This window comes from Ziziphus jujuba, chromosome 11 (genome assembly GCF_031755915.1).
Source record: "Ziziphus jujuba cultivar Dongzao chromosome 11, ASM3175591v1".
Classification (NCBI taxonomy): Eukaryota; Viridiplantae; Streptophyta; class Magnoliopsida; order Rosales; family Rhamnaceae; genus Ziziphus; species Ziziphus jujuba.
This window is the reverse complement of record NC_083389.1, coordinates 6,463,817-6,485,252: the sequence shown is the minus strand read 5'-3', so window position 1 is coordinate 6,485,252 and position 21,436 is coordinate 6,463,817. Positions and strand designations below refer to the sequence as shown.

General features: G+C 38.0%; 3 protein-coding genes across 7 annotated transcripts; all 3 read left to right on the top strand.

Moving 5' to 3' along the window:
• Positions 1-45: 45 nt before the first annotated feature.
• Positions 46-2,336, top strand: LOC107431733 (omega-hydroxypalmitate O-feruloyl transferase). The gene has a single exon (XM_016042721.4). The coding sequence runs from the start codon at positions 706-708 to the stop codon at positions 2,104-2,106; it is 1,401 nt and encodes a 466-aa protein (XP_015898207.1). The 5' UTR covers positions 46-705; the 3' UTR covers positions 2,107-2,336.
• A 676-nt stretch (positions 2,337-3,012) lies between these two features.
• Positions 3,013-6,036, top strand: LOC107435371 (polyadenylate-binding protein-interacting protein 5). Of its 3 annotated transcripts, none has more exons than XM_016046968.4 (4): positions 3,013-3,239; positions 3,992-4,043; positions 4,747-5,109; positions 5,643-6,036. In XM_016046968.4, exons 3-4 carry the CDS (start codon positions 4,747-4,749, stop codon positions 5,799-5,801), a joined length of 522 nt encoding a protein of 173 aa, XP_015902454.1. In that variant the 5' UTR covers positions 3,013-3,239; positions 3,992-4,043; the 3' UTR covers positions 5,802-6,036. The 3 variants fall into 3 exon arrangements, with proteins under 3 accessions (XP_015902454.1, XP_024923678.1, XP_015902453.1); XM_025067910.3 differs by having other exon boundaries at positions 3,961-4,043; XM_016046967.4 differs by lacking the exon at positions 3,992-4,043 and having other exon boundaries at positions 3,014-3,239.
• A 939-nt stretch (positions 6,037-6,975) lies between these two features.
• On the top strand, positions 6,976-21,383 carry LOC107431715 (dnaJ homolog subfamily C GRV2). Of its 3 annotated transcripts, XM_016042693.4 has the most exons (22): positions 6,976-8,042; positions 8,443-8,676; positions 8,913-9,000; positions 9,107-9,315; positions 9,997-10,098; positions 10,173-10,235; positions 10,311-12,536; positions 12,960-13,322; positions 13,646-13,786; positions 14,170-14,562; positions 14,681-15,175; positions 15,379-15,602; positions 15,713-16,057; positions 16,456-16,750; positions 17,359-17,814; positions 17,895-18,240; positions 18,324-18,667; positions 18,747-19,211; positions 19,431-19,555; positions 20,128-20,251; positions 20,518-20,586; positions 20,906-21,383. In XM_016042693.4, exons 1-22 carry the CDS (start codon positions 7,623-7,625, stop codon positions 21,110-21,112), a joined length of 7,734 nt encoding a protein of 2,577 aa, XP_015898179.3. In that variant the 5' UTR covers positions 6,976-7,622; the 3' UTR covers positions 21,113-21,383. The 3 variants fall into 3 exon arrangements, with proteins under 3 accessions (XP_015898179.3, XP_015898180.3, XP_048321329.2); XM_016042694.4 differs by lacking the exons at positions 6,976-8,042; positions 8,443-8,676; positions 8,913-9,000 and having other exon boundaries at positions 9,174-9,315; positions 9,987-10,098; XM_048465372.2 differs by lacking the exons at positions 6,976-8,042; positions 8,443-8,676; positions 8,913-9,000; positions 9,107-9,315; positions 9,997-10,098 and having other exon boundaries at positions 10,173-10,239.
• Positions 21,384-21,436: the final 53 nt, after the last annotated feature.

The window sequence follows — 21,436 nt, the reverse complement described above, 5'->3', positions numbered from 1 at the left end:
GGTTTCTGAACACTTAGTTTTAAATCTGAAATCCATGTTTACGGACTTGAATGTGTGAATTAGCTTATTCGTATTTGAAGATTGAAATGGTGTTTCAACCTCTATGGAACTAGTAAGCTGAAGGGTTTCCCTCATGGCTAATTATTCAACAACTTTGTAAAAGGGATGCTATATCATGTTTCCTCGAGTAGTTGATGAACAGAAATTTGTAGATTATTAGAAAAAGCTCGGTTGGATAACTTTGACTTTCCTCTCTAATAATGCTTAACAAATAGAAGACGCAAGAAGAATTAGGCAAATTGGGCTAATCTTGGTTCAAGCATGAATATTGCCATGACTTCTCGACCGAGGAAAAAGTGCTACATTTATCAATGCGTCTTTTGAAGTTATCTGGTATAAAATACTCGAGAAAAAAAAAAAAAAAAAAAACATATTAAAGCCATCCCAATAAAAGGAAAGAAATAAAGAAGGGATCGTCATGCAAAGACACGGTTGACAGATAAAATCTCAACACAATAGCTTAATGAAGATTAATAAAAGTTGGGAGATCATGAATAATACCACTACCAACTGTCCCGCACCAATATAAGTACTTTTAATATCTCCATCTTATTTGGTCCAATCATCTTTGCATGTCAAAGTTAGCATGTATCTTCTACAAATGCCGCTACTCGGCAAGACCTCCTTCCTCGGCACTCTTGAATCATGGCTCCTCTGTGGGTACAAGAGCTTCATTTCCCCCACCTCAACATCCCCATCACCATTGATCGTATGGTTCCAGTGATGCCTTGCGGCCCTTCTCTGGCTGCTCCTGGCAAAACTCTCTATCTCTCCAACCTCGACGACATGATTGGAGCCCGAGTTTTCACCCCAACAATATATTTTTATCCATCAGACCACAAAAAACCAGTCATGAGCACACTACGAAAGGCTCTTGCCAGAGTTCTAGTTCCATACTACCCTTTATCAGGCAGACTGAGAGAAACCCGGAATGGGAAGCTGGAAGTGTTTTTTGGACCGGAACAAGGTGCACTCATGGTGGAGGCACACTCCGAAATGTCCTTAGCTGATTTAGGAGACCTTTCTGTTCCGAACCCTGCTTGGACGCCACTGATTTTCAGGTTCCCAAATGAAGAGCCTTACAAAGTTCTTGACATGCCATTACTTATCGCACAGGTGACCCTTTTCAGCTGTGGTGGGTTTAGTATTGGTTTGAGGCTCTGCCATTGCATATGTGATGGCCTTGGTGCTATGCAATTCATCAGTGCTTGGGCTGCAACTGCGAAAGCAGGCAGATTGATAACCAAACCAGAGCCATGTTGGGACAGGGAATTTTTTCGGCCACGAGATCCGCCCCTGGTCAAATTCCCACATATGGAGTTCATGAGAATCGACGACGGCTCAAGCCTGACAACCAGCCTATGGCAAGCCAAGCCTGTTCAGAAATGTTACCGAATTGGCAATCAGTTTCAAGCATGGCTGAAAACTATTGGACAACAAGGCAACACGTCTAGTTGCACTACCTTTGATGCAATGGCAGCACATATTTGGAGATCATGGGTTAAAGCACTTGATGTGAAGCCTCTAGACTACGAACTCAGGCTCACATTTTCTGTGAATGCTCGGAGGAAGCTTAAAAACCCACCATTAAAAGACGGTTTCTATGGCAACGTGGTTTGCGTGGCCTGCGCAACAAGCACAGTTTCGGAGCTTGTTCATGGGTGTCTTTCAGATACAACGCGTTTAGTTCGTGAAGCTAGGCTTGGTGTCTCTGAAGAGTATCTGAGATCTACAGTGGATTATGTAGAAGTGGACAGGCCAAGAAAGCTGGAATTTGGAGGCAAGTTGACCATAACTCAGTGGACACGATTCTCAATTTATGAGTCTGCAGATTTTGGATGGGGAAGACCAGCTTATGCTGGGCCTATAGATTTGACTCCCACACCACAGGTTTGTGTTTTTTTGCCTGAAGGGGAGGCTGATCATATTGGGAGTGAGGCAATGGTGGTCTGCATTTGCTTGCCTGAATCTGCAACCAAAAAATTCACTGAGCTTTTGTGTCTCATGGGTTCAAATGAAGAAATTGCAAATGCCATATACCAATGAAAATGAAATGGAGGGCATTGATTTATTATTGCTGCTTATAGATCACCTCCTTGAATTGATGGATCCATTCGTTGCTGCTTATAGATCACCTCCTTGAATTGATAGATCCGTTTTGGGCCTTGTGTTTGAGCTCCCAATTTTAATAAATCCATTATTATTTTCTTTTTTACCTTTCTTTCTTTCTTTTTTACTTTTAAATAAAAAATAAAAAAAATCATTTTATTTTTTAATTTTATTATTTATTATTGACGATAATTATTAATCATTCAAATTGCTATATAATATGTTAACCATACTGATAATTTTTCATCATTAATAATAATTTTTTTTTTTGTTTTTCCTTTGTGTAGGACAGAATCTTATAAGAAGACCAAATTCAATGTTATGGATGAAAGAATTTTAAAACACCTTTTGAAGCAGATCGATAAATACCTTTCTTTGGTTTATTTGACTAAAACCCACATAAATGGACATAGTTTTTATTCTAAAATAGTTTCAATTAAAGGAAAAATATGTAAAATAAATAATTCGAAATTCGAAATAGGTAAATAAATATATGAAAAAGCCATATCAAAATCACGTCAAACAGTTGTTTGTTGGGCCGGGATATTTTACAATTGCTAACCAAACGAAAGATTCTTACATTAAAAAATGAAAAATAATAATAATAAAAAAAGATGTTGTAAATTTACGTGTCATCGAGTGGAAGCTTTGTAATAGCACCATGGCATTTGACAGGGTTACAAAAACAAAGGCTATAAAAGTTGGGGCGTTAGTGCGAAATACAAGAATTGAGTATACAAATTAAAATTAGTAAAAGCTAAAGGGGAGAAGAGAAATGTAAACCTCCTTACGTAATCGAAATTACTAATTCCACACTGTGCCTATAAATAGCCAATGCCACGACGCTGTCGATTCCCACTTCGTCTGCAAAAAAACTTTTTCCCTCCGTTAGCTTTTGCAGATTGTAACCGACTCAATCATTCAGTTTTCCTTTGCTTTTCTCTTCAACTGGGCTCGTTCATTTCTCAACTCCAACTCACTGAGTTACTTCCTTGTTACCTTACGAGTTCCTTCCGATCTCGATTCGAGTTTCGCAGCCCTTCTTCAACTTTCTTCGTTGTCCACCCAAGGTGCGTAATTTCCTTTAGGTTTTACGGTAACTTTTGGAAAAGAAAATCAAAGTAAGAAGTCTTGAGTTATACAAGAAAGTACAACTACTGGACTGAGAGTTCTGGGGAATTTTTCAATTCTAAGAAACCAAAAAATCGAAGAGTTCATTTATTTTCTTTTTTCACCATTTTTTCACCAACCAAATACATGTATGATTGTTGCGAATCTTTGTTTTTCCTCCTTTTCTTCGTTGTTGGTGATTTTTGCGTTAATTAATTAATTAATTTATTTATTCTGTTACATCAGAGGAAGTTACATGTCAGTTGGTTAAGATTCAAGATTTTGATTTCTTCTCTGGGTTAAGATTCAAATATATATATATATATATAATTTTTCGTAGGATAAGGTATCAAATATGTGGGGAGCGGTCGAATTTCTTCCTATCTCTTAGTGTATATATCTTATGTATTAATCTTTTTATTATTTTACTTTTTATTTTCTATATATATATATATATATTTTTTTTTTTTTTTGCCTTTTTATTTTCTACGTATATATATATATATATATTTTGCCTTTTCTCAGAAACCAAATGAAAGATTTTCTTGATAAAGTTGAATTGCTAAATATGTCTGTAGAAGAGAAAATTTGAAGTCATATTATTTAATACAGAGAGTGTGAACGTTGTTTCTTATATAGAATTTCTAGTTTGGCTGTAGAGAATATTGAGGCAGGGTACAGATTATTGTTTTTCCCCTTTCTGGGGTTGCAGGGTGGAGTGATTTCTGTGTACAATTCTCATTGCACGTGCAACATGTGATTAGGTAGTCCCTTTTTTTTTTTTTTTTTTTTTGTGAATAATGATAAATTAGTCCCTTTCTTGCTGTCTTTGTCAATGAAACTGTGAATGATCCTTTACTTGGATCAAGAGTCCTCAAAATTCCATTTTTGTAAAATAAATATTAAAGAAACCTGAAATGCTGATATTCTTTCGCGCAGAGTAAAAAAAATGCCGATTCCTTCATTATATATTGGTTTAGGAAAACAAAAACGTAAACTTGACCCACTATCTGTACTGCCTGTTCTTGTTTTGTCCTTGCATTACATTCTTTTTTTATTTTTATTTTTCCCTGTGTAATAAGTTTTATTTTACTTCAGGAAAGGTTGTGTTCTTTCTAGGAATTTTAAGTTCTGGAATCTTTTGTTTAGTGAGTGACAAAACTTCGATAGACAATCGTTTACTATTTAATTTTCCTGTCATCTTTCAAAGCACTGTCAGCTGCTAGCTTTCTGATTTGCTTAATTTCAAATATGTCAGCTGCTGGTTTATTCATTTCCTTATTAAGATAACGCATAGCACACTGGATTTACCTGGTTTTCGATCAAATTTTCAGGATGGTGTGATCACAATTTTTCCAACTGATAAATAAATTTTGTTTCTTGTATTGTTCATCTAGTTCCTTACTATGATGAATTTTCTGGCTGGTGACAATTCTTTTACTTTTTTTTGGCATATGAATTGCGAAGATGAAGCGAGCAATTCCATCTTTGAATCCTCAAGCAGCATCCTACATGCCTCTAGGCAAGAGAATAACAGAGGTTGAAACCAAAATTGCTGAGTTGTCTAATTCTCCTTCTAAGGGCCTCTCTAAGACTGAACAGTGTCAATCCGAGGATCAAGCATCTTCTGGCTCTAGCAGCCATGCCAATGAGGATTCACAGAATTCAAGTGACCATACCAAAAAGAAGAGTGTAGATAATTCTCATGAGATGACATTGGCTTATTTGGCATTCCTGTTTCCCAACATATCAGAGCAGTGCCTTGCAGATGTTTACTTTCTGAATGAGACTGACCTGGATGCCACCACTGATATGCTGGAAGAGCTAGAGGTAAAAGGTCTAATGTAACATTTTCCTTGCTTTGAAATTGTAGTCTATTAAAACTTTTCTAACGTTCTTATTAGACTGGCTAACGGCTATAAATAAGGTTCTGATTTAGCTTTGCTTTTGAGGGATGATGTCCTCTTAACATACTTCTTGTAATTGCTATAGAATGTCCCTTGTAATTGCTATAGAATGTCCACCAGATGCCTGGACGAGTTCTCTCTTCAGAGACAAGAGACTCAATTTAGTAAGACTTGTGGTTGGAAAGAGATATGCTGCCTGCTAAATTTCAAAGCTTTTTGGCACTCTACCTGTCTTCGCAACATTTCTATACATATTCTACTATTTTATAAAAAGAACTTTGTTGTTTGCTTTTATTACAAATCGATGACTATTTTGGTTGACATGGCTAGTCTCTTAGTGAGTATCATGTTCAAACTTAAGCAGTTACTTTTGATCTATTCTGTCTTTTATCTACCGTTCCAATATGACATCTTTGAAACTGCTTATTTGTTTCTTCTTTTGATGTTTAAACGTAGAGGGCTCCTGATGATCATGCTAAACACAAACCAGACGTCTCGGACATTGCTGGCACTTCAAGTTCTCAAGTTTCGGACTCAGAGTACAACGTTTCGGATACTGGTTTATCTCCTGTGGAGAGCAGTTCTGGCAACTCTAGGGGTGTGGAAAAGCAGTGAGGGACAGAGAATCTCTTAATATGAGATTTAGCCGAAGTACAGCCATAAACTAGTAATGGAGTTTCAATTTTTCTCATACAGTGAAAAAGTGTAACTGCATCTGCATATACCAATTTCTTTCCAAGTATCCCATCTTGTATGATGATAACGGTTGTCTGGTTTCTTACAAATGTATCTTCTCTTGTCCATTTTAAAGAAATCAATTACACTTTGAGCATATGCTTAATTCGTTTTACTTTGATTTTCTTTGGTATCCTTCTATTATGGTTCTCTTACTTACAATTATTTCAATTTATTATTATTATTTTTTTTCCAATCCACATTCATCCGATTAGAATTATCTCCATGCTGATTTTTGGTCTGGTCACTTGAATTCTGTGAATTGTTCTATGCCAAATTGTCGCCAATGGGAATTCTGTTCGTCATAACTTTTAAGTTAGAAGTTTTAACCCAAAAAAATAAAAATAAAAGAATTCTTCTAAGTTAGAAGATGAGGTTCATTGACTTAACAAACGATCTTCTTGGATAGAATATGATGCTCCAAGTAAAAACTAAAAGTAAAAGCTAAAAATTAATTACACTAAGTGAAAAAGAAACTAATGCAAGGCCAAAACGTGAATATAAAAGGTCGTAATTTTATCTGAGTAAAGCTATGAGATTCAAATTGTTTAACAAATTCATTTACCAAAGTATTCTCAAAAAAAAAAAAAAAAGTATCAAAGTATGTAAGAAATGATATGCTAATATACTAATAATTGAAAAATCAATATAAACAGAAAATGGATAAATAAATATTCTAAATAAGAAAGTAAAAATCCATTATAATATAAAATAAAATTTTATTATATGGTTTGGTCAATAGATTTGATCAACAATTTAGTGGCTATAACATTGTTATTTTATTTTATTTTTTATTGTTTTTGTCTTTCCTCATTTGCTTGCTATTCTACATTTAACAAGCTTATTAGAAAGAGTATTAATATTTTTAAATGTGACTAAAAAATATTTTGAGGTTTATTTTATTTTATTTTATTTGAGGGACCTAGTATCTTATGGACACATTTTGAGGAGCGTGGCCCAACCGACGGCCCAGATCGAGGAGAAGCAGTATAAAGGTGGTTTCCTGATCCCACAAAGGTCACCGACATGTGACGGTATCTTGACCTGTATGGTTTTAACCCAAAACTGGACCTCTTGGAAGTTCTACACGGGGCTTTTGACAGTATGGTATTGTTGGTACCTCACACCAGCGAAGCAAACCTCTCCTCTACCCTCTAGGCTGTCTAAGCTTTATCTTTCGCAACTCTCAAAACCGTATTCAAGTTCAATTATTATCAAAATCTATCTTTATTTCTATTTTTTTATTTCCCAACAACTACTCGATCTAATCATTCCGCGGAAATCTTTGTTTTTCTCTCTTAAATTTTCTCATCTGCCAAACACGAAAGCCGATTTCGTTTCATTTTATTATAATTATTTTTTAATTTGGTTTAGCGGTCATTTCTATTGTCTACCTTCCTGTAATTCAGATGATTATAATAGGTTTTAGTTAGGGTTTGATCGATCAAAAATTTCCGAGTTGGCGAAATCGGAAATAAACCGTCAGCACTGGGGGCGAATCAGTCACGGTCTCACCGAAGGCCGGCGGCGGCGGCAGCACCATCGGCTCAAGCCGGCGTGGGACTATGGTTTTTTCTTCGCCCTAGCAATGTGCCTCGCACGCATACCCTCCAATACCTCTCTCACATAGAGTCGGTGAGCCGCCACGAAGCTGATCGCCAACAAGCCACGCCAATACGACCTCCTTCTTCTTCTTCTTCCATGGACAGCTCTAATCCCTCTGCTAATCCTTCCACTGCACCTGTTGAAGAGCCCGAGTACTTGGCTCGGTACTTGGTGGTCAAGCACTCATGGCGAGGCCGCTATAAGCGAATTCTCTGCATATCCAATGTCTCCATTATCACCTTAGACCCCACAACCCTCGCCGTAACCAATTCATACGACGTGGCCAGCGATTTCGAAGCAGCCACGCCGATAATCGGGAGGGACGAGAACTCCAATGAGTTCAATTTGAGTGTCCGTACTGATGGCCGAGGCAAATACAAGGCGATCAAATTCTCGTCGAGGTATAGAGCCAGTATATTGACGGAGTTGCATAGAATTAGATGGAATAGGTTGGGCGCGGTGGCTGAGTTTCCGGTGCTTCATCTACGGCGACGGAACTCGGAGTGGGTCTCATTTGTAAGTTACTCTTTCCACATTCTCTGTTAGCGTTTTTTGTGCTATGTTACATTTAGCTGAGAGATAAAATATGATAAAAGAATTTAGTTTTCACGATCAGCCACCTGAATTTATTTCTATGCCTACCTAAAAAACTAGTTATTTGGGCATGCTTTGTAACCTGTTAAGAAGACATTTAACATCTTTATGTTATCAATGGAACTACATAGCATAAGACATGTCTGTATCTGTATCTTTGTTGTTATTTTACACGTTACGGAATTAAATGAGACCATGTAAAGAAGAGATGGTAATAATGGCAAATTTATATAACTATTTTGCTAATTTCTACTTGGTGCTGATTCGTTGATTTGAACTGATTAAATAATTTTTTTTTTCTTAATATTCATGGCTTTTGCAGAAATTAAAAGTTACTTATGTGGGGGTTGAGCTTATTGACCTGAAGTCTGGAGACCTTCGGTGGTGCTTGGATTTCAGAGATATGGATTCCCCTGCCATCATTTTCCTTTCTGATGCTTATGGGAAGAAAAACATCGAACATGGAGGTTTTGTTCTTTGCCCTCTATATGGAAGGAAAACTAAAGCTTTTCAAGCTGCTGCCGGCACCACAAATTCTGCCATTATTGCAAGTTTGGTAAGCTCGATATACTAGACTTTTTAATTTATAATATTAAACCATATTTTGTTACTTTGTGGCATCTTTCATAAGGTTACTCTCAGCTCTAAACTGCCTCCCATGTGGAGAATGTTCTGTTGAGTTGTTTGAAATGATATTGTTAAAGGAATTATTAGCTGTTATTCTACCTTTGTATCTCTCTACGAAGCCACCTGCTTAGTGCTTGAACTTATATTAGAATTTACATTGTGCAGACTAAAACGGCAAAGTCCACAGTCGGGGTGTCAATAGCTGTGGACAGTACTCAATCTATCACGGCATCAGAATATATAAAAAGAAGGGGTAACCCATTTTAAAATTCGTCTTTTTCCCTGTTTAGCCATTTTTTTCTTCTTTCTTTGTCTACTTGTTATTCCTTCTTTATTTATTTATCCATTTGGAAATACAGCAAGAGAAGCAGTTGGAGCCGAAGAAACCCCATTTGGGGGCTGGTTAGTGACAAGGTTGAGGTCTGCTGCTCATGGAACTCTAAATGTCTCAGGGCTGAGTTTGAGCGTAGGCCCAAAAGGTGGACTTGGGGAGCATGGTGATGCTGTATCTCGTCAACTTATTCTTACAAAAATCTCACTTGTAGAAAGGCGTCCAGAAAACTATGAAGTAAGCTGATGAATTTTTCAAGCTTAAATTACAGGTTTTAGATAATGCCTAAGATGAAGGAATTACTCATGCACCAATCTTGCTCTAACGGCTAAGATGTCTACTTTTAAGTTTTTAGCATAAATTAAGTTTGCTTTGTAGAATAGAATTTTGGATTTACAGGTTGATACATACAACAATGCAAGTTTGTATTCTTCTTTTTTCCCTTTTTTTTTAAATTTTTTTTATTTTTTACATTACTATAAATATTTGGGCATGTTAGAATGGATTACAATTTGAGTATTGTTTGGTTGACAAAATTCATGTTTCAAATGCATGTTTGTATTCCTTTTTTTTTTTTTTTTTTTTTAATATATATTATTACATTACCAGAAATATTTGGGCATGGCGGAATGGATTACAACTTGAGTATTGTTTGGTTGACAAAATACATGTCTGTATTTATTAATGTATAATGATATTTGAGTTCATAATTGATATCGTTTATAAGAATAGGAGTTCTTTTGTTTTATAAAAACAGAACTTCTGTTTTCCTAAAGATTTTAGGAATTTAAAGTGAGGATCATTCTTTCTACTAGTAGGTTTTTGGTATATGTAATATGATATGATACACTGCATGCTCTACTATTATGCTTAATAGATCTATATCAAATGTTGAGAATTGTCACTAGATGTCTGCAGGCTGTTATTGTTCGACCTTTATCTGCAGTAAGCTCTCTTGTTCGATTTGCTGAGGAGCCCCAGATGTTTGCAATTGAATTCAATGATGGATGCCCAATCCATGTAAGCACTCGTTAACTTCAATATAAGTTTTGGATTTCTTTAGGGTTAAAGTTTCTGATGTATATGTTTTATAGGTTTATTCAAGCACATCTCGTGATAGCTTACTCGCAGCGGTTCGGGATTTGTTGCAAATTGAAGTAGGTATACAATGAAAAATTTTTGTTGCTTTTGCCAAGTTAGTGGTGTGGTTGAGCTCTAGCTTTTTTGTGTAGGGTCAGTGTGCTGTACCAGTGTTACCTCGATTGACAATGCCTGGTCATCGTATTGATCCACCTTGTGGGAGAGTTCATTTACAATTTGGAAAACAATACCTTGGTGCTGATATGGAGAGTTCATCCATGCATTTAAAACACTTAGCTGCAGCTGCTAAAGATGCAGTTGCTGAAGGTGGTTCTGTCCCTGGGTCAAGAGCTAAACTGTGGCGTCGAATTAGGGAGTTTAATGCATGTATACCATATACTGGTCTTCCTCCTAATATTGAAGTACCTGAGGTGACTTTGATGGCCTTAATAACGATGCTACCATCTACACCAAATCTTCCTCCAGAGACCCCCCCATTGCCACCCCCTTCTCCTAAAGCAGCTGCAACTGTGATGGGTTTCATTGCATGTTTACGTAGATTACTGGCTTCAAGAAGTGCAGCTTCACATGTAATGTCTTTTCCTGCTGCTGTGGGAAGAATAATGGGTTTACTCAGAAATGGTTCAGAGGGTGTGGCAGCTGAAGCTGCTGGGCTTGTTGCAGCACTTATCGGTGGTGGTCCTGGTGATACAAGTTTGCTAACAGACTCCAAGGGAGAGCAGCATGCTACCATTATGCACACAAAGTCAGTGTTGTTTGCTCAACAGGGTTATGTAATAATTCTTGTCAACAGACTAAAGCCGATGTCTATATCTCCTCTATTATCAATGGCTGTTGTTGAAGTTCTTGAGGCGATGATATGTGACCCACACGGTGAAACAACTCAATACACAGTTTTTGTGGAATTGTTACGCCAAGTAGCTGGTTTGAAGCGTCGCTTGTTTGCATTGTTTGGACATCCTGCTGAAAGTGTAAGGGAAACAGTAGCAGTCATCATGCGCACAATTGCAGAAGAAGATGCTATTGCAGCAGAATCTATGCGTGATGCTGCATTACGCGATGGTGCTTTGCTGAGGCATTTATTGCATGCATTTTATCTTCCTGCTGGTGAGCGACGTGAAGTTAGTAGACAGCTTGTTGCTCTTTGGGCAGATTCTTATCAACCAGCTCTGGATCTACTATCTAGAGTTCTTCCTCCTGGGCTTGTTGCTTATTTGCACACACGTTTTGATGGTGTCCAATCAGAAGAAGCTAACCAAGAGGGATCCTTGACTAGTAGAAGACAGCGACGGTTGCTCCAGCAGAGAAAAGGTCGAGCAGGGAGAGGAATAACATCTCAAGATCACTCCTTAACTTCTGTAAATAATTATGAAATTGGTGATCCAGCCAAGCAGACAACTTCCACTGCTTTCAAAGGTTTGGATAACTATCAAAAACCGGTTCCAGATCCAAGCTTCGGTCAGACATCAACAATCCAATCTCCTGTTGCTCAAGCTGGTGAAAATTTGACTGGAGAAATGCCTTCTTCTGGGGTTTTTCAAAACGAACATCCAGATGGTTCTCCAACTTCTAATCCAAATGAAGGATTGGAACCAAATATTTCAAATTCAGCTGATTCTGATGCCAATGTTATTGGTTTCCAGAATACAGGCCTCCCAGCTCCTGCTCAGGTTGTTGTGGAGAACACCCCAGTTGGGTCTGGCAGGCTACTTTGTAATTGGCCTGAATTTTGGCGAGCTTTCAGCCTTGACCATAATCGTGCAGATTTAATATGGAATGAGCGTACAAGGCAAGAATTGAGGGAGGCCTTGAAGGCTGAGGTTCATAAACTAGATGTTGAGAAGGAGCGAACTGAGGATATTGTTCCTGGTGGTGCTTTGGTAGAGGCTATGGCTGGTCAAGAGAGTGTAGCACAAATATCTTGGAACTATTCTGAGTTCTGTGTTAGGTATCCTAGCCTGTCCAAAGAAGTTTGTGTGGGTCAGTATTATCTACGGTTGCTGCTTGAGAGTGGCAGTGGTGGCAGGGCTCAGGATTTTCCATTGCGCGACCCAGTTGCTTTTTTCAGAGCACTCTATCATCGGTTTTTATGTGATGCAGACATAGGGCTTACTGTAGATGGTGCTGTTCCTGATGAAATGGGTGCATCTGATGATTGGTGTGATATGGGAAGACTAGATGGTTTTGGAGGAGGAGGAGGCTCCTCTGTTAGAGAGCTGTGTGCAAGGGCAATGACAATTGTATATGAACAACATTACAAAGTGATAGGGCCTTTCGAGGGTGCTGCTCATATTACTGTTCTCTTGGACAGGACAGATGATAGGGCTTTGAGGCACCGCCTTCTTCTTCTCCTGAAGGTACATTTAGTTGGATTTTGCTTCTTTTATTTTTTTTGGCCCTTAATAAGTATTAGCTTTATAAGAAGCAGTGTTGATGCTATTCCTTGCCTTGTTACATTATGGTTACTGTTCTAAACAGATCAAATTGAGTTTTCTTTCCTTTACTTATTCTGCTGTCAATTGCAGTACCACATTCTGTAGTCAGGAATTGCATCTGTAGATTTCATTTATAGTTTGTGTTTTGGATTGGCATCTCTCTCTTTTTCTCTCTTTCTCTCTCTCTCTCTCTCTCTCTCTCTCTCTCTCTGTGGTTTATGTTCGTGTATGCTTGATGTCTTCCTATATTTGTATTATTATGTAAATAAATTGTTATTTGGCTTTCCAACAGCATTTTAATGTAAAAGGATGATAACTATTTTTTGTTATATACTGTAAACTCAGGCTTTAATGAGAGTTCTGTCAAATGTGGAGGCTTGTGTTTTGGTTGGGGGCTGTGTGTTAGCCGTTGATTTGCTGACAGTGGTACATGAAGCTTCAGAAAGGACTGCTATTCCTTTGCAATCTAATCTGATTGCTGCTAGTGCTTTCATGGAACCACTCAAGGAATGGATGTTTGTTGACAAGGATGGAGCACAGGTTGGACCTGTGGAGAAGGATGCCATAAGAAGATTCTGGTCAAAGAAGGCGATTGATTGGACAACAAGGTGCTGGGCTTCTGGGATGCTGGACTGGAAGAGATTGCGGGATATTCGTGAACTACGTTGGGCACTAGCTGTTCGAGTTCCGGTTCTCACTCCAACTCAGGTATAGTCATTTTACAAATGGAACTTATGCTGGTTTGTTTTATATGTATCTGCACATTCTGTTGCCTATAGTCTGATTTCTTTCACATGCTGGTGTTTGAAGCACTTGCAGTTTCTCTATTTCTGGATTTTGTTTAAATCATTAAGTTTGGTGAAACAATTGGCTATTCTTTAATGTTAATATGTTACTAACATATGCAACTTAAAATTGTGGCAATTCTGGTGAAGAGTCGTTTCTTCAGTACTGTTTTGTGATGATATGTCTTCTCTTTTCTCTTCTCATGCATTTTCATCATACATTTTGACATACAATTTTGTATTCAGGTAGGAGAGGCAGCATTGTCCATACTACATAGCATGGTATCTGCGCATTCAGATCTAGATGATGCAGGAGAGATAGTCACCCCAACTCCTAGAGTGAAATGGATCTTGTCAAGTCCTCGTTGCCTTCCACACATTGCTCAGGTGATCTCTAGATATCAATTAATATTTAATGCTAGCCAGTTTTTATCAGTCTGATGGTCTTTATGTAGAACTATTTGGTAACTTTGTTAGATGGGTGGTTAGCTGTTAGAAAATTATGGCTTGATGAAGATACATGGATGTTTTGATTGGATGTTGGTTTGTGTTTTCTTTTGCAAAAAGTCCAATTTCCATGTCAAAATTGATATATATATATATATAAATATTTTTACTTGATGTCGCTTATTTTATGTTAAACTCAAATTCATTTTAATGCTAACTTCCTTGAAATTGTATTTGATGTGTGTTCCTGTTCTTTAATGTAAAGATACGACGCTTGAACTGCATCATCATTATTTGTTAGTTTAATTTTTCAATCACTTTAGGCTATGCTATCTGGGGAACCAAGTGTTGTAGAGGCTGCTGCTGCTCTGCTTAAGGCTGTTGTTACCAGAAATCCCAAGGCCATGGTTCGACTATACAGCACTGGTGCATTTTATTTTGCCCTGGCATATCCTGGATCTAATCTCCTTTCAATTGCCCAACTCTTCTCTGTGACCCACGTCCATCAAGCATTCCATGGTGGTGAAGAGGCTGCAGTATCCTCTTCATTGCCTCTGGCAAAACGCAGTGTATTAGGTGGCCTTCTTCCTGAATCTTTATTGTATGTGCTGGAGCGTAGTGGTCCAGCTGCATTTGCGGCTGCAATGGTTTCTGATTCGGATACTCCAGAGATTATATGGACACACAAAATGCGAGCTGAAAATTTGATTTGTCAGGTACGTCAAAACTCTTGACGACACAAAGTTAAGTGCTTTGTTTGCTTAACAGTGTTGTGGTCTTCTGTTTGACATATATAGATATTTGTGAACTGGATTTCCTTTCCTTTTCCTCCAGGTCTTGCAGCATCTTGGTGATTTTCCCCAGAAATTATCACAACACTGCCATTCTCTATATGACTATGCTCCAATGCCACCTGTGACATATCCTGAACTAAGAGATGAAATGTGGTGCCACCGGTATTACCTACGGAACTTATGTGATGAGATTCGGTTTCCAAATTGGCCTATTGTTGAGCATGTTGAGTTTTTGCAATCATTACTAGTAATGTGGCGTGAAGAGTTGACAAGAAGACCTATGGATCTTTCTGAAGAAGAAGCTTGCAAAATATTAGAAATATCCTTGGAAGATGTATCAAGTGATGATGCCAATAAGAAGCCGTCTTCGGATATGGGTGAGGACATATTGAGCATAACCAAGCAGATTGAGAACATTGATGAAGAGAAGCTTAAACGTCAATATAGGAAACTTGCCATGAGATACCATCCTGACAAAAATCCTGAAGGAAGGGAGAAGTTTCTTGCTGTACAGAAAGCTTATGAGCGCTTGCAGGTAATTATTGGTTTACATGATCAGTATAATGCAGCCATACAAAACTCTCATATGATTGCAGTTCATATTTTATGTTGTGAAAACAGGATATACTAATATTCTGCTTTGTACGCAAAATTCTGAAATTGTGATCTGCATGTTATAGACCTTTCCCTCTCTCACAATATGTATGCATTCAAGTTAGTTTTATCTTGTTGTTGTAGGCCACCATGCAAGGTTTGCAAGGTCCTCAGCCATGGAGACTGTTGCTTTTGTTGAAAGGACAATGTATCTTGTATAGACGATATGGAAACATACTGGAACCATTTAAATATGCTGGTTATCCCATGTTGCTCAATGCAGTTACAGTGGATAAGGATGACAACAATTTTCTTTCCTCAGATAGAGCACCTCTTCTTGTTGCAGCCTCAGAGCTTATATGGCTGACGTAAAATCCTTTCTATGAACTTTTTTACAGTTGACTTTCATTTTATGAATTTAAGTTTGAAATGTAGTTGTCATCAGCATTAATCTTTCTACAATATTCCCCATGTTTAGGTGCGCATCTTCTTCATTGAATGGTGAAGAGCTTGTGAGGGATGGTGGGGTTCAACTTATTGCAACTCTTCTTTCCCGTTGTATGTGTGTAGTTCAACCAACTACTCCTGCAAATGAACCATCTGCAATAATTGTTACAAATGTGATGCGAACCTTGGCAGTGTTGAGTCAGTTTGAGAGTGCCAGGGCTGAAATGCTTGAATATTCTGGACTAGTTGATGACATTGTGCACTGCACTGAACTTGAGCTTGTACCTGCTGCTGTTGATGCTGCCCTCCAGACTATTGCCCATGTTTCTGTGTCATCTGAATTGCAGAATGCCTTATTAAAGGCGGGGGTTTTATGGTTAGTGAGATTATTGAATTTTTTGATTTTTCCTTATTACCTGCAGGTTTGCTTCATTTCTGATTAAACTTTATTTCTGTATCTTAGAATAGGTCTCTTATTATCCCCTAATTAACTTATTTATTTTGCATCTATTTACCCTATTCTCAGCCCTTACCATTAAGAGTTGCAGTTTTCAAAAAAATAATTGTAGGTTTTAGAGTTGTATTGTAGAATACTGGTATCTATTAGTCCTTGGTCATGCTCTTATTTTCAATGAAATGCCGTTCTTTCTCCTATCTTTCTTGTGGTGGATTCTTGAAAGTGATTGCTATAAGTCTTACGTAAATTACTACCATCATATTATGTATTATTTTGTTAACTTTTCGCTCTGTTGTGTTAAATTTAATTCATGTTAGGTACCTTTTGCCACTGCTGCTTCAATATGATTCAACAGCAGGTGAATCTGATACAACAGAGTCACATGGTGTTGGTGCTAGTGTACAAATTGCAAAAAATATGCATGCTTTACGTGCATCCCAGGCCCTATCGAGGCTTAGCGGTTTGTGTAGTGATGGGAGTTCAACACCTTTTAATCAGGCTGCAGCTGATGCCCTCAGAGCTTTGCTGACACCTAAGCTTGCAAGTATGTTAAAAGATCAAGTACCCAAAGACCTGCTGTCCAGACTAAACACAAACTTGGAGTCGCCTGAGGTGAGTGTGCATTTCTCAATGCTCCCAGTCTACTTGTGGATGAAATTTTCATGTTCTAACTGGATTTTTGAGATGTAACTTGATACTTTATATATGTTCTTAATGATCTATTTTTCAAAACTTTCTATTTGTTTTTATGGACTAAACACTCATTATGAACATTCAAGATTCAGAAATAGGAGATGAGAAAAGGCCTTATAAGCTAATTTTTTGTAGTAAGTATCAGGAGAGCCTTATTTGATGTAGAATCTATTTATGCAACTCCTAATCTGGTCATGATTCTTTGGGTTTGGTGCCTACATTTTGGCACACCTAAAAGAACTGGAAATCTATAATTGAGTTGGTCAGTTGGTGAGTTTAGAGGACAGGAGCATCCGCCTGACCAACAACTAAAGCAATGTAGAAAAAATTAATCCGATTAGTGGCGATTCTATTATTTATTGTATTTTTGATAGCATTTTTGGGCCTGATCAATTTCTAGGGCTAATGAATTGATAAAGTTCATTTTTACAGTCACAGTAAAAATTCTGCAGTTCAATGCTTTCAAGTGGTTACTTATATGGAAAATATTGTGGCACATATTTAATTCAACTATTTGTACATTGTAGATTATCTGGAACTCTTCAACTCGAGCAGAACTAATGAAGTTTGTAGATCAGCAACGTGCAAGTCAGGGTCCTGATGGTTCATATGATCTGAATGATTCACAAGTTTTTGTTTATGAGGCACTATCAAAAGAACTTTACGTTGGCAATGTTTACTTGAGAGTTTATAATGACCAGCCAGATTTTGAGATCAGTGAACCTGAGACTTTCTGTGTAGCTCTAATTGAGTTTATATCATATCTAGTACACACTCAATTTGCTGGAGATTCTGATGTTCAGAACAAACCTAATCTCAATTTCTCTTCCCCTGAGTCATCTGAGCATCCTGATGACAGAGCTAGCGCTTCAGTTAATGAAGAACACACTGATGATTCTTTGGCAGCATCTGATGGCCAGTTGTCAGACAAGGAAGAATCTAAACTTATTAAGAACCTGAAATTTGCATTGACCTCTCTTCAGGTATGTGGCTTACTTGTGTATGTTCACTTATACAATTCAATCAATGTATTTCATGTCTTCATTTTTGGTTTAATCTGCAGAACTTGCTGACTTGCAATCCAAATTTGGCGTCAATATTTTGTACAAAAGACAAGTTGTTACCTCTTTTTGAATGCTTTTCCGTGCCTGCGGCATCAGAAAGCAACATTCCTCAACTTTGCCTGGGTGTGTTGTCACTCTTGACTACTCATGCAGCCTGCTTGGAGGCCATGGTTGCAGATGGATCTAGTCTTCTCCTTCTATTACAAATGCTTCACTCTTCCCCAAGTTGTCGTGAAGGTGCTCTTCATGTACTTTATGCATTGGCAAGCACAGCAGAACTTGCTTGGGCAGCTGCCAAGCATGGTGGAGTAGTCTACATTCTTGAACTTCTATTGCCTTTGCAGGGTAAGTAATTTGCTATATCTTTTGCTTTTCTGTTATGTGGATCTGTTCCATGGTGATAAAATCATAAACATGTTGGTATGCAGAAGAAATTCCATTACAACAAAGAGCTGCAGCAGCCTCTTTGCTGGGGAAGCTTGTTGGGCAGCCAATGCATGGACCTAGAGTCGCTATAACATTAGCAAGGTTTCTTCCTGATGGCTTGGTATCTGTTATTCGGGATGGTCCTGGTGAGGCTGTTATAGCTGCCCTTGAACAAACCACAGAAACACCAGAACTTGTATGGACACCAGCAATGGCAACTTCTTTATCTGCACAAATTGCAACAATGGCAGCAGATTTATATCGTGAACAGATGAAAGGTCGTGTCGTAGACTGGGATGTACCTGAGCAGGCATCTGGGCAACAGGACATGAGAGATGAGCCACAGGTAAAACCTAATGATCCTCTTTTATATTTATTTTGTATTCACAGTGTTCAGTGCACTTAAAAGTTTCATGTGCCTGCAGGTCGGTGGTATCTATGTTAGGCTATTCTTAAAAGATCCTAAATTTCCTCTTAGAAACCCAAAGAGATTCTTGGAAGGACTACTAGATCAGTATTTATCATCCATTGCTGCCACACATTATGACATTCAATCTATTGACCCTGAACTTCCTTTGCTTCTCTCTGCTGCTTTGGTTTCATTACTGCGAGTGCACCCGGCACTTGCTGATCATGTTGGATATCTTGGATATGTGCCCAAACTTGTGGCTGCTGTAGCTTATGAAGGAAGACGAGAAACAATGGCAACAGGGGAAGTGAATAATGGAACTTACACGGACAGAACATATGAATCTGAAGATGGATCAACACAGCCTGCACAAACCCCACAAGAACGTGTCCGCCTTAGTTGTTTACGTGTCCTACATCAACTTGCAGCAAGTACAACATGTGCTGAAGCTATGGCAGCAACTAGCTTTGGAACACCTCAGGTCTGCTGTTCCTTTTCCATTGTTCCATGTCTTTTAAGTAGCTGGCTATGCATTTACTCATTCTTTATGGATGGATATGGAGCTTGCTCAAGGGCTTCATGGAATGTTTTTATTCATTTAATTGGGGGATCCTTCCCTACATTAAGGGCTAACGCTTTCACTGATATTATTTTAATGTCTTTTTTCCTATCGATATCACCCTGTTTACCTTGTTTTCAGGTCGTGCCTCTTCTAATGAAAGCTATAGGATGGCAAGGTGGAAGCATACTAGCTCTTGAGACTCTAAAGCGTGTTGTGGTCGCCGGAAATCGAGCCAGGGATGCACTTGTTGCACAAGGACTCAAGTAAGTTCCTCTATATTAACTTTTTTTGTTAGATTGGAAGCTATGCTATCCAGTAAGTAATCCATGTAGATGCTTCAATCTGGGTATAGTCTGCACTTTGGTACCCCAGATTTCATGTCAAGACCAGTGCACCAGCTAAAGGCTAGAGCCAACTATTGGATGGATTCACAGACAAAATAATTTTTGTTAAGTCCTATGCTTTTATTTTCCATAGTAGTAGTGATAATAACCAGTGAAAATGTCTATTTTAGTTTCACAACACAGTATCTTGATTATCTGATTGCAATTTGAAGAATTTTCTCATAGATACTATTCTTACTCCTTCTGATGAGATCATTTGCCATTGAATATTTATGTTGCAAATTTAAAGGCAGTTCTTTCTTAAGACAACCTGTAGTATTCTACAATAACAAATTTAAGTGTCTCGGTATTCTAGGTGATGTAGCAATTATCAGTAATAGGTTTGGGTGCGGATATGTTCAGATTTGGAGGAATATGTGATAATTTTAACTTAAAATATAAAATGCATTCTTTGCATGATGATTTTGATACAAGTGGCATGGACAATGTAGGGTTGGTCTTGTGGAAGTACTTCTTGGCCTTCTTGATTGGAGGGCTGGTGGAAGGAATGGTCTTTGCTCTCAGATGAAGTGGAACGAATCTGAAGCATCTATTGGCAGGGTGCTGGCAATTGAGGTTAGAGCGGTTACATTTAGAAATGTAGCATGAATTTCTTTTTTCCTTCTGAATTAATATTCTTATCATAAATTGACATCTTCAACTCTGATTGCTCTTTTTGTGATTGAATTTACATCTCACATGTGGGGATGTGATTTTGTTTTTTGGTATAGAGATGGTGATGTGATTGAATTGGTGTAATGTGCATCTTTTGTTTCACAAGTTGTCTTCTTGTTTTTACACTGCTTGCTTAAAAGTTCTGTTTGAATTTATGTTGAATCCAGGTTTTGCATGCATTTGCTACAGAAGGAGCCCATTGTACAAAAGTGCGTGACATATTAGATGCTTCTGAGGTAACTCCTGAAACTTGCCTATTCATGTTCCTGGAGTGTGTTTATCGCTTCAAAATTAGGCATTTTAGCGAGTAGACATTGCTTATGTTAAAGTTTGGTGCATAACTCCCATTTTCTTTATCCAAATGTTGGCTTAATTGTTATTGAAAACAATAACTGTATTCGAGTAAGTGGTCATTTTGCCCATATCAATGCGCAAAGTGTTGAACTGTTGATTACTTTCAAAGATTATATCATCAAGGAATATTAGAGTTGGAATGCTAGTTCCAAATTGGGTAATAGATTGTAACTTGATAAGGCTATGCTATCTATTTAATAGGTATGGAGCGCTTATAAAGACCAGAAACATGATCTTTTCCTTCCTTCAAGTGCTCAATCTGCTGCTGCTGGGGTTGCTGGGCTAATTGAGAATTCTTCATCCAGACTCACTTATGCCCTTACAGCTCCCCCACCACAGCCTTCTCCATCAAGATCCGCTGCTTTCACAGTGTCCGACTCCAATGGAAGACCAGATCGACTTTCATGATACAATGGAATCTTTGCTCTTAAGGCAGTTCCCGATGCTGCTGCTTGTCTGTATAGCACTGTACAGTTTTATCAGTTTTTTCCCGACTCTCTTACTCTCCCAAGGGTAGATGAGGGGGTTGCATTTGCAATTTTCAGAGAAAAAGATTGACGAGAGAAAAAATCATTGGTTCTTTTGCATGTAAAGAGTACTAGCGCTTTGTAAATTGAGTTCGATGTTGCCAATTTGATATATATAGTTGAGGTGCTCGAGTGATTTGTTCTCTACAAAATTTCATTCTCATGTTTTAAGGCTCATTTTTTTTTCCCTAAAAAATATTTGTAT